Genomic DNA, 12,553 nt, shown 5'->3' on the forward strand with positions numbered 1-12,553 from the left:
TACTGAACGAGCTCCCAAATTGGACGCATAGTCAAAACACTTGCAATCTATTTCTCAAGCCAATACTTCACGGATGTCCTTCGTAGCCCCTCGTAGTATGTCCCCGGAAATAGGCAATTAACTTTGATTGAACTAACTTTATAGAACATTCGCTAACTGAAACGTAAACATTTTGCAATTATCTAACGACTTTTGGAAATTCCATTGGCTGATAGCAAAATACGGCCAAATTGGTAATTTGGCGGAAAGAGTCGTTTTTCTTAACAGGTTGTTGGACCGAAATGGTCGTTTGGCCCAAAAATGTCGTTTGGCCGAAATCGTCGTTTTACAGAATTGGCCATTTGCCTGAAAATGCCATTTGGCCCAACGGGTCATACAGCCAAATGTCAATTACTGAACGGAAACTATGGTCAGAAATGTCCATCCGTTTGGCCAAAAGACATTTACGGCGAATGGCCTTTTTGTCAAACGACTATTGAACAAAAGTTCGTAACCTCTCTACTTTTTAAGTCGATACTGGCGTTTGAACCAAAAGTCATCTAACCAAATCCGATTAAAATGAATTGAACGTACATCTGAAACTGTTATCAAGTCGAAAATGGTTTGACTGGAAATGTTGTTTGGCCGAAAGCGACATATAGCCGAAAGAGACATTCGACCGAAAAAATTCGTTTGACCGAATAGATCAATTGACCGAAAATGCCGTTTGGCAATAATGGTCATTTGGCAGAAAGAGCCGTTTGGCCCAAAAATGAAAAAAATAGGAAACTGCCAATGACGAAATCAGGATATAAACAATGAATTAACACAATTTTTTTCCTGAATAATCCAAAATTTTCATAAACTATTGAGAATTTTCCACAAAACAAAATTAAATTAGCACTTCTTTAAAAGCGTTTATTGTTTATAGAAAATTTTAACGATTTTATTGCTTTTTAATTTTTTTAAACCTTTTAGGGCAAATGGCTTTTACGGTCGTCTGTCGCTTCCGGCCAATGGAATTTCCCAAGAATTTCATATGGAAAATACAAAGAATTTTCTGTAGAATTCCAAAGTAATTCCTTTAAAATCGGAAATGTTTCCTGATGAAAACAAATCCTATCTTTTCTGTGTGCGTGTAAGAGACAGATAATCAAACGTTAGCAAGCTTCATTAACTGAATGGAATGAAGTACCCTGTGGTGTTTTGCGTTTGTGCGTTTGAAATCATATTATATCACTTTATTTTGTACGTCAAACAAGACCCTAAATGTCGAGGAAGCATTTTTCATCTGCTTTTAACTTTCACACAAATTTCTTTTAGATTTTAAAGTCGAAAAACCCTGACGCGTTTTAGATTATTAGCTTCTTAGTTTTCTGAAAGGATATCGAATATCCATTCTTTATTTTTGGACCTAATTATTCTAGATTGAGAAAGTCAAAGTCGAAGCACCAATGCTTACCAGAAACTTAACAGGAACATAAAGCGGGTATTTCGAATATTTTTCGATAGAAATTTGAACAACTTCCCGTGAAAGTTCTGAAGAGATTCTCGTGTAAAATTCGACAAATATTACGCAGAAATTCAAAACAACTTTCCTTGGGAAATCGAAACACTTTCCCTGGGTAATTCCAAAGAATTATCGAAACTTCAAAGTAATTCTAGTGGAAAATCTAAAAATAATTTTCACATGAATATACTCTACAAAATCTTAAAGAATTAGCTGGGGAAGTTAGTCAGATTTTTCAGGCGAAATTAGAAAGATTTTTTCAGTTAATGTCATGAAAATATCACAAATAACCAATTCTTCGTCTGAATATGCATTTAGGCCAAATGGCGCTTTCTGAACAACGACCATTTCGGTCAAAAGGCATATTAAGCCAAAACAGTTCGAAACATTCTCTGGAGTTGCAACGTGATGTTGTAGGGATCAATCAGTAAATCCTACGGAAATTCCATTGAATCTTTGAAATTTCCTCTGAAAATTCTGCGGACTTCTTTGAATCGGCGTAGAAAATTATAGATCAGCGGCGTGACAAATTTTAAGAAAGCGGCGCGCCGATGCAAAAGTGTCGGCGGCGGCGGCGTGCCAAAAACTGACGGCGGCGGCGGCGTGGCGCGGCGGCGCACACCTCTAGGCGCAATCCTAAAATAGCTCTCGAGAGGGAGCGCTATGATGAAAATAGCGATGAGGAATCCCGTGGCGGTGCTCTTATGTAATTTGCGCTACTTGTCAGCTCCATACTGCTCCAGGTATTTCAAAAGCGGAATCATTCCGTATCCACTACAGTCAAACCAAACCAAATATTGAAGGGACCATCGATTCATGGCAATATCGAGAAGTTGAATAGAAAATCCTTGGAAAGATCTTTTGACGGACCATCACAGTAACCCAGAAAATATTTTTTAATATGACATGAGTCGAAATCGAGTCATTGAACATCGACTCATGGAGGTTTTACTGTTCTTTGGTGAAAATTTTCACGGTTCAGAAAAGTGTCCCCTAGTACCGGACACTATTGCATCTTACTCAAATATGACCATGTTCCTGTTACATGAGTAAAGTCATCATTTAGAAATTTGAATAGTAATATTTTTCACTTGCTTTAAGTTGTAGATTTTAAATCGTGTAAGTAGAGCTTATGTGAATCTTCAGCTAAATTTCTTAAATCCTACTGCAAATTCCCACCTTTTTCAATGACATCTTCATTTTTAGTTTCTGCTTATATCTGTGGTTTTCTGATACCTTGGCAAGTAGAAACAATTGAAATGAAGTAAGTTAAACAAAACAGGTGTAAAGAATGGCTATTTGATCACATGGAAAATCTTACTGTCCGGACCTTGTCCCCCAGCTTACAAATCATGATCGTTATTAAAAGCATGGCCTATATTGACGATCTCGACATAATCAGAATGCATTCGTTTTATTTTAACCTTCTGAAGATAGGCGAAACACGAAAGTTTTTGACATTTTATTCCATTTTAAATTTTGTACAAAGTTTACAACCTGAGGGTCTGATACACCATGCAGGTAAAGCACTTTTCAATTGCTTTCTTTTGTACTACATAAGATGGTGGAAGGACCTCTGCAAGTGTCTTTTTGAGAAGTGTCCGGTATTGGGAGGTGTCCGGCGCTGGGGGTCTACCCCTACTCATGAAGTGCATATTTCCCATCAACACGTAATCCACTTATATCGGTTCTTTTTATTTCAACTGAAGGACGAATATAAGATGGACATTTTCTCCAGCAATCCAGACCCTAATGGGCACCGCTTATAGAGCTCGACACAATCCGTTCCATTTAGGCCATGTAACCGTGCATCGTAGTAGCTTTGGTTCAATTGTTCCGATTTGTATGGTCTAAAAAAGAAAGCCTAATTAATTATTTTCTTGCAATTGACCTTCCTCGTCGACAATTTTTAATTCGTTCAATCGATTTTCTTGGGTCAACTTTCCCAAAGAATTCATATTTTTTGACGCCTCTGAGTATTTAAAAAATTTTGAACAAAAAATCAAAAAAGTACTGTTTTGTCGGTTCACACGTACAGCACTTTTTCGGTTTTTGTTTTCGATTTTTTTTTTAAATAGTTAGAAGCTGCAAAAATATGGGTTCTTCAGTAAAGTTGACCTTAAATATGCCAAAGAATCGACTGAGACAATAAAACGAGATACAAATTTTGACGGGAAAGGTTAATTTTAAGGCACAGCTAGACACGATACTCACGTGAAAATCACATCCATCAGTTCACCAAAAACGCCACTATCGTGGAGAGGGGTCTCGGCTACCTCGCATATTGTTCTCAGCACACACTCATGTCCATTGGTACCGTAAGAGTCGAACATCCTTTCAAGAAGCTGGTACAACTGGATGCGACTGTTGTCTACATAGTCGTTGTTCAGTCGGTTCTGGAAGATGCTGGTCGGCACGGGCCAGACGATGGTCGATGGTAATCTATAGTTGGCTTGAAGGTTCATTCCCATGTTGAGTCTACGAGCCAGTTTGTGATGGAAATGGACCGGCCAGGCACAACCGAGAATAATTTTGGAAGTTCCGCCGTTTGGAATGAATGTCAACCATCGCTTTTCACGCTGTTGTGAGAGAGTTTCTGTGTGATTCGAGGAGCACGTTTGCAGCAAAAGAATGACCGCCAAACACTTTGCGAAATTGGTCATGATGGAATGACTGCTGGTAAGACACTACTGATTTCTCGACGATGTAATCGAACTAATTTATTGATTTTATCGCTATTAGCGTCCGATTGTCAGTCGATGCCGCTTCATGTTTAAAATAGATTTAAAGCCCACCTTCACGCAAAACAATCGACCGGCCGAATGGAAAATAACAGAATCCGGCGCATGACATCACACTTTCCACTATGATGTGCAACAGGCTACGTCAGGTGACATGGTGTGGTCCACAAATATTCCATTGATCGTCATCACTATACCTGAACAGATCGCTACTAATCGGAGCGTGTTGCGTTGGTCATGCGTGAGAACCACACTTGGCGGTATGGTGTGAGGCGTATGTTGCCAGATTCACCGATTTTGTAGTAGAAGGTCCCATGTATTTGACCATATAAGTATAATTTGACATATAAGTATAATTTGAGACTGATTTCGATACGTCTCCTGGTGACGTTCTAAAGAAGACAACGACAATCAATCACAAATTCAACGAAACAACAAAGTTGAGCTGTCGCTCAAGGATAGATACCGAATTGACCGAGATCATCATAAGAATAGTGCGATCTGGCTGGGTGACTTGGAATAGTGCGATGTCTCGATAGAGAATGCGCAGAAGAGCACCTTAGCATAAGGATGCACAACAGAAAATTGATTCCCGATCACAGTAAATGTATGAGGAATATTGCGTAAGACATAGACAGCAGGATAATCAGTATGATCACGCCGTATCAAGTATCAAAATAATAGATAGGGGAAGAGGCCTAAAACTATATGCTAGTAACAAAACTAGACCTAAAATTATGTACGCTAGCCGAAAAAAGTGTGAAAATAAAAAATAGGAAGGTGTGAAAAACCGAAATTCTCCACATTTTGATGAAACATCTAACATTTCGGCGAGGCAAAACGCCCTATTGGTACTAAGCTACAATGTACTACGCGTCTCCACGAACTGTCCCTACCAGAATGCTGATTTGCCGATGCGTGGTGCGTTGTTCCCTGATAAGGGCCAGCTAGAAGGCGTTTTGCCTCATGACTTTTCCGGCAGCGAATTATCAATTTTTATTTTTGAAATTTGAATATAATCAATTGAGATTTTCTACAATTTTTAGATGGCATCAGTTAGCTATATTGTTAAACTGTTGCATGAGGTAAAAATACTCATGAAAATCGTTACAGCTAAGACATGAAAGCAGTCCTTGCTTAGCTAAGGCATATTGCCCCTCTTTCCCCTAGGATGGAACGAAACCTAAATTTTCCACATTTTGATGAAATATCTAATCTAACATTTCGGTGACACCCTAATGGAACAAACGTACAATGTACTACGCGTCTCGACTCACTTAATTTAATTTAACGGGCTCGGTATAAGAATTACCGATTTCTCAACAGCTGAGCTCTCGGCAGTCTGCTCAGTAAAAATGTGAACCATTTACCGAGTGCTCGGTTTGCTCTCTCAACGAGGAAATGTCAAAAAATACTGAGCTGATCTGTAACAGCTACTGAGCACTCGGTAAAAAAATGCTGATGAATTTGTAAAAGGAATACGGATCTCGGTTATGAATATTACCGAGCGAAATGTAAAATAATCAAATTTTTATTGAAATAAGCTTTATTAAAAAAATATAATTTTTTACATTATTTTAGAACAAAGTTTACAAGTTAACAGCCTTGTACCCACGTCTATTGAATGGGGCGGTTTTTTTTTTTTCGATTCCTGAGGTGGGCGGCTACGGCTACCTTAATTGAGATCCGACGGGTATTGAGGTACCCAGCGACCAAGGTGGATCCATCTTGAGGAAATTGATTTACAGCCCATCCGTAGACGTAGTTGGCGACGTGTAGTTTTGGACCGAGAAGATTGGCTTCCTCTGCCCTAAATGTACGCGAACAGGCCAAACCCGTCGGATGCAACCATATTCCTGAAATTCATTTAGATTTATTTTATTTTTGCTAGCTGCAAGGTGAATCACTTCTACTTACCGAAATATCAATATAAAAACATTTTATTTGATTGGAACGGCAATCAAATACACGCACAAACAACCTTAGTTCAGAGCTTTGAATGCAAAAGTAATTCTCAATATGGCGTCACATCGAGTGCCATGTAAAACTAGTGTGAACTGAACTCGGTAAAAGTATTACCGTAAGCTCAGTAAGATATATTTTTTTCACTGAGTCATCGGTATTTTATCTTTGACAACTTCAATCGAATTCGCTGAACAGAGCAACTCGGTAATCTATTTTACCGACATTCTGTAAATGATATTGCATTGCTGAGAGCTCGGTATAATTTATTACAAAACTCAGTATTTTTTTCAAACTTAACTGACCTCTCGGTTCAAATTCATGTTTACCGGGTAAAATCGGTAAAAAATATTACCGAGCCAAAGTTCTCGATTTGAGTGTGCACGGATTGTCTACTCCATAACACAATGCTGATTCACCAACGCGTGGTAGATTGTTCCCTAAGAACAGCCAACAAGGCGTTTTGCCTCGTGAGTTTTACGGCAACCCAATATCACCACTCTTTTCAAAAGTAAATTATATCAATATGATTGAAATTTTCTACAACTCAGCAGTAATCACCATGATTAAGCATAGGCCCAGAAGACGAACACGGTTGAGGGAAACCTCACTGTATGCACATTAGGGTGGCTCAAAAAACACTTTTTAATTTTTTTGATGGGCTTTTTTTGATGGCCCTCTTATTCGGTTCTATTTGATGCCCTACTGCTCTGGGCAAAATTTCAGCCAAATCGGTCAACGTTTGGGCGTTGCTAAACTTGTTGGAAGTTTATATAGAAACATTTATGCAGAAACATCCAAAAACAGTGATTTGCAGTTGGACGGGTGTAAGGGTGAATTTATTTCTTTTTAAAGGTAAAAGAAACGAAATTTGCTCAAACCCCCCTTCAGAGAAATGCTAATAACTTAGCCGGGCAAACTCTAATCTTCTCGCGGTTTTCTGCAAAACATTCTGTATTAAATTCTTCAAGATCTGAATGAGTATCATAGTTCTTCATCATAAGTTGTGCCTTAAAACTGTAATTCACTTTTTTTTAATGTTTCTGCATACATTTTTGCATAAGGTACACCGGGGCAAGTTGAAATGCGGGGTAAGTTGAAACGGAAGCTATCATTTAGATAGGAAATGACCGAATGCCCTGATTCTTTTTTTCAACAATCTACTCCCCTAAACGCACCTTCTGACTGCCATTCCCGGAAGATTGCAACTTTCAAAAGCAATCCCTGGCATTGTTTATTTTTAGCCCTTTCCAAAATCCAAACCAACTATTTGACGTGCCAAAGAAGCAGGTCTCAAAATGATCTTTGGAAGAGTTTTTTCATTAAATTTTCACGGTAAGTAATCATTCAATATTGAATAAGCATAATGATTATGAAAAATCGATGAAAGACCCGTTTTAATTTTGTATTTTGGTTGTTTGAAATTGCTCCGCATTTTCAACCCATCGGGGCAAATAGAAATGCGTGGTGCGGGACAAGTTGAAACAACGATTCAAAACGTCACCCTCACAATTAAAAGTAATATTTTTTCCAGAATTCAACATGGTTCGTAAATGTATACATTCGGAAAACATAAATTTATAAAAACATGCAAACTTCCGTCCATCTCGTCATGAATGCAACCCTCCTACAATATCCACTAGAATGAAAAGTGGTCATGTTTAAACTGCAGTTTTGAGATTCCGTAGATTGAGCATTGACTCTCAAAAAATAGAAATAAAACATAGAGCATGTAAACTTCGTTAACTCCACCTTTCACTTTTCCAGCCCCCTATTTCTCAAATCGAGGAGTTTATGAGAGATACGCTGGTTAATTAATGTGAATTTATAAAGAAGCCACAACCCGAATTAATCGAGTGCACAATATTTAAGTGAACCAAATAATGAACCATCCTGAATAGTAATTTGAGTGGTCACCAGTAGGAGGTAATCAGTCTGATAAATTTTTAGCGTAGTGCGTTCTCTAGAATTTAGTCTCTGAAAATACGCTTGTGACTTTGTTGTATGTATACTAGAGTGGGGCGTCATGGTCATTTTTTCAAATCAATGGTTTTTCGAAGCCATTCTGGGACCTGAACAACTGTGCAGAATTTGGGACCGATTGGTTGCTTTCTCGCTTTCCGCATCGCGTATGAAGTTTGTATGGAAATTAGTATGGGAGAACGTATATTTTTGCATTTCTACTATTATGGGTTTCAGTTCATCGTAAACCAAGTGGCACATTGCGTTAAAGTATAACCCAAAGGATGCCGAAAAACTTTGCTGAAGGAGGCACGTTGCTGGAACGCCTACGAAAAAAGTTATAACGTTTCGAAGATTGAGTGTTCCAACCATATACAAAAAATCGTTTATTCTGCCAGCACTGCCGAACTACGTAGACCAGTAATTTACCTGAGTGTTATTTCAAAATAATTGTTCTTATTGGGTTTTAGAGCTCATGGGAGCTATCCTGAATCATTTCACAAAGAAAAAAAAAACCGACAAGAAAGAAAATGGGTTTTGCCTTTGAATTTTTTAAATCTGTTTTACATGGAGAAAAACAAAAAATCTCTTAAATTGAAAAAATCTTTTAAAAAATTGACATTATATTCTTTATCTGTAAATATTGCTTTGGGACAATTAAATGGACCATATTTAAGTTTATTTTTCGTGTAAATCAGGAATGTGACTTTTATGCGAGTAAATATCAAAATGAGACAATAAAAGTGACATTTGATTTTCAAATTTCTAGAATAAAGCCTACTGTTTTATCAGTTTTTCTTAAACACACAGATAGAAATAGTTGTTGAAATTTACACGAAAGTAATGCACATAAAGGGAATGCCAAAAAGAGCGTAATTTTAAACGATATTTTTGCTTGGATGTATGCAATTTGTATTGCATTATGCCACTATTTATTCGATTAAGTGGTATAATGCTATACAAATTGCATACATTTAGGGTGGAATTGATGGGAAAGATTCATGTATGCTCAGAATAGTGTAATTTTCCGCTTTGGTATTTTTTATGCGCTGATTAGTTTTCATTATTTTTTTCTGTGCAGGAGACAATTTTAAGCTAATTTCTGAATGAAAATCAAAATCGACAAAAACTTACATGGGACTTTTATGCGAATCCTGGCAGTATTATAGTCACTTTACAGCCTCGTACTTCTTGAGTTATGGGGCCCTCCTTAGCCGTGCGGTAAGGCGCGCTGCTACAAAGCAAGACCATGCTGAGGGTGGCTGGGTTCGATCCCCGGTGCCGGTCTAGGCAATTTTCGGATTGGAAATTGTCTCTACTTCCCTGGGCATAAAAGTATCATCGTGCTAGCCTCATGATATACGAATGCAAAAATGGTAACCTGGCTTAGAAACCTCGCAGTTAATAACTGTGGAAGTGCTTAATGAACATTAAGCTGCGGGGCGGCTCTGTCCCAGTGTGGGGATGTAATGCCAAGAAGAAGAAGAAGAAAAAGAAGACTTCTTGAGTCTCAATGAGTACATACATTTTGTTTTTAATACGGCAAAATTAGCCTATGTCTGTATATAGCGCAGTGTTTCAACTTACCCCGATATGCGGGGCAAGTTGAAACGATGCATATAAAAAAATAATTTCAGTATACATGTTGCGGCACCTGGCAACCCTGTGCGATTGGTGGGTGAAATGTGGTGGATGAATTTGGTAGGTAAAAATAGTAAACTTCGTTGGGGACAATAAAATAAACAAAAACAAATATTAATTTTGCTACGGTGAACAGTATAGAAAAACCAGGAATTGAATAATTAAATTAGTGAGAATTTGCAGGGAATAAACTAGATTATATTGCTTATGTACACATAACGAAGCGAAAGGTAATTGAAAAGATTAATAAGAGTGGAAATTTATATAGAAGAGATATGTATTTAGCTTGTAGGATCTAAAGCGGAGTTGGAAAAGCAGAACAGTGTTTGTGAATAGGGGAAAACTACTCATGTAAGTTGGAAAGTAGAATTATCTGTAAAACGGTTAAAATATAAAACCATTTCAGTTTTGACCTGCAACAACAAAGCTGCTACAAAAACCAGTTTTTTCGAGATCCGAACATTCTCAAAAATGAGTAAAGGATCGAATTCGCGCCTTTCCGACCCGAATGAGACGGCCTACAATTGCGGGAAATGCCACCGGCCGGACGAAGATGAGAGCCAGATGGTATTCTGCGACAACTGCCAGGTGTGGTTCCTTTTCGGCTGCCAAGGAGTGACGTCAGCAGTACAGGAAGACAACGATTGGGTTTGTAACGACTGCGCTGGTGACTTAAACGGAGCGACTGCCATCGGGGACGAGGAGAATGAGTTGTTGGAAGCAGAAAGGGAGATAGCTCGCGAGCGAGAGCGTTTTGCTGCTTTGATAAAGAGGAAGAAAAGGGTGGCAAGTATGAAACTAGAGTTAGAGAAAGAAAAGAGGGAAGCGATGTGGCAGTTAGAGAAGCAGGAATTAGAAGCAAAGGCTGTAGCTGAAGAAGAATTCAATAAGAAAAAGAAAGCAGAACAGTCAAAGATTCAGCGCAGAATAGATAAGGCTTTAGCGGAGCGTGTTCAGTTAGAGAAGGAACAAAGTACGATACGATTCTGTAGGAAGACATCAACTCCGACAGTAGGCTTAGGTAATGCCCTAGAAAATGCAAGGTCATCGAAAGTCAACGCGGATGCAACTCGCGCGGGAAATTTTCATACTAGCGAATCGGCGTCGAATAGTGAAAGTGATAGTGGTGATGATGCCAGTGCTAACGGTGACGAAGTGGAAGTGGTTCCAACCAAAGCCCAGCTGTCTACGCGACAGTTTTTGGCTCGACGGTTGCCGACGTTCACCGGGAAAGCGGAAGAGTGGTCGATCTTTATCACAAGCTACGAGACGTCAACAAAAGCGTGTGGTTTTTCCAACCTAGAGAATCTAGTACGGCTGCAGGAGTGCTTGAAGGGAGCTGCATTGGAAGCGGTAGGATCGCGACTTATACTGCCGCAGTTTGTCCCGAAGGTGATTGAGGAGCTGAGAGAACAGTTTGGCCAACCTGAGCAAATTTTAGAAACGTTGTTGGTGAAGGTAAGATCCGCGGATTCCCCAAAAGCGGAGAAACCGGCGTCGTACATCACGTTCGGTCGATTGGTGCAGCAGCTCTGTGACCATATGGAAGCAACAAATTTGCAGGATCATCTTGTGAATCCGTTGTTAATAAGCGAGTTGGCAAAGAAACTCCCACCAAACACGAAAATGGATTGGATCCGCTACAAGCGAATCGAGCTACGAGAGGGGAAGAAAGTCACCTTGCGTACGATGGCAGATTTTCTTGCGGAGATTGTTTCAGTTGCGATGGAGGCGGTTAGACTGGATGACAGACAGACAGGCAGCATCCATACTTCCAATTCGGAGCGGAGCAAACCAAAACGATCAGGAGTGTTCGTAAACGTTCACAATGAAGATGAAAGGCTAAGTGAAGGTTATCAAAACAGAATTCCGTGTGTAATGTGCGGTGAAATGAATCACAGATTGCGCAACTGTGAAGAGTTTTTGAAACTTGATCCGACACAGAGATTGGAAGCGGTGGAGAGATGGGAGCTCTGTAGAAGCTGTCTCAATGCCCATGATACTTCTATGTGCAGGATGAACATCCACTGCAAGGTGGCAAACTGTCACGGGTCTCATAATACCCTGCTGCATCAGCTGTACGCACAGTCTACGTGTAACGTACATATGAACTTGGTACCGTCTCCAACGAACTTCCGTATTGTACCGGTGATGGTTCATAATGGTCGCAAGACGTTGAAGATCCTTGCATTTCTGGACGAAGGTTCGTCGTATACATTGATTGAATCATCTGTGGCGGAGGAGCTAGGATGTGACGGAGTTGTTCAACCTTTACACGTGTCGTGGACGGCTGGGATGTCAAGAGTAGAGAGAGAGTCAAAGAAAATTAATTTGGAAGTCTCCAGCTTGGTTTCAACCCAGAAAATCGAAGTGCGAAATGTACATACGGTTAGAGATCTCGGATTACCAAAACAGATGATGCAGTTTGCTGAATTTGCAAATCAATACCATCATTTACAAGGTTTGGAGGTGGCTGACTATTCAATGGAAGCACCACGAATTCTTATTGGGTTGAAGCATCTACATTTGATGGCACCATTAGAGTCGCGGATTGGAGGTGTAACGAACGCGAATCAATCAATTTGCATTTCAAACTCAAGTTGTCATTTTCGTTAAGCTATACAGCGCACCGCATGGCATATTGTTAGTTGCAATATGCGCATAGTTGATAATTCTCTGCTACCCGAGACAATTATGTCATAAACTAATCTTCTACGAAGGACCAAGAAAGAGACCCATAAATTGTAACACAAAATAG

The 12,553-nt window shown here is 39.4% G+C and overlaps 1 protein-coding gene across 1 annotated transcript; it reads right to left on the reverse strand.

Annotated features, from left to right (window-relative positions):
* Window positions 1–2,907: 2,907 nt before the first annotated feature.
* Window positions 2,908–4,404, reverse strand: LOC134216818 (uncharacterized). The gene is made up of 2 exons (XM_062695615.1): window positions 3,704–4,404; window positions 2,908–3,339 (listed from the first exon to the last, which is right to left on the reverse strand). Exons 1-2 carry the CDS (start codon window positions 4,150–4,152, stop codon window positions 3,189–3,191), a joined length of 600 nt encoding a protein of 199 aa, XP_062551599.1. The 5' UTR covers window positions 4,153–4,404; the 3' UTR covers window positions 2,908–3,188.
* Between the last annotated feature and the right edge of the window lie 8,149 nt (window positions 4,405–12,553).

The sequence above is a fragment of the Armigeres subalbatus genome, chromosome 2 (genome assembly GCF_024139115.2).
Source record: "Armigeres subalbatus isolate Guangzhou_Male chromosome 2, GZ_Asu_2, whole genome shotgun sequence".
In the NCBI taxonomy this organism is placed as follows: Eukaryota; Metazoa; Arthropoda; class Insecta; order Diptera; family Culicidae; genus Armigeres; species Armigeres subalbatus.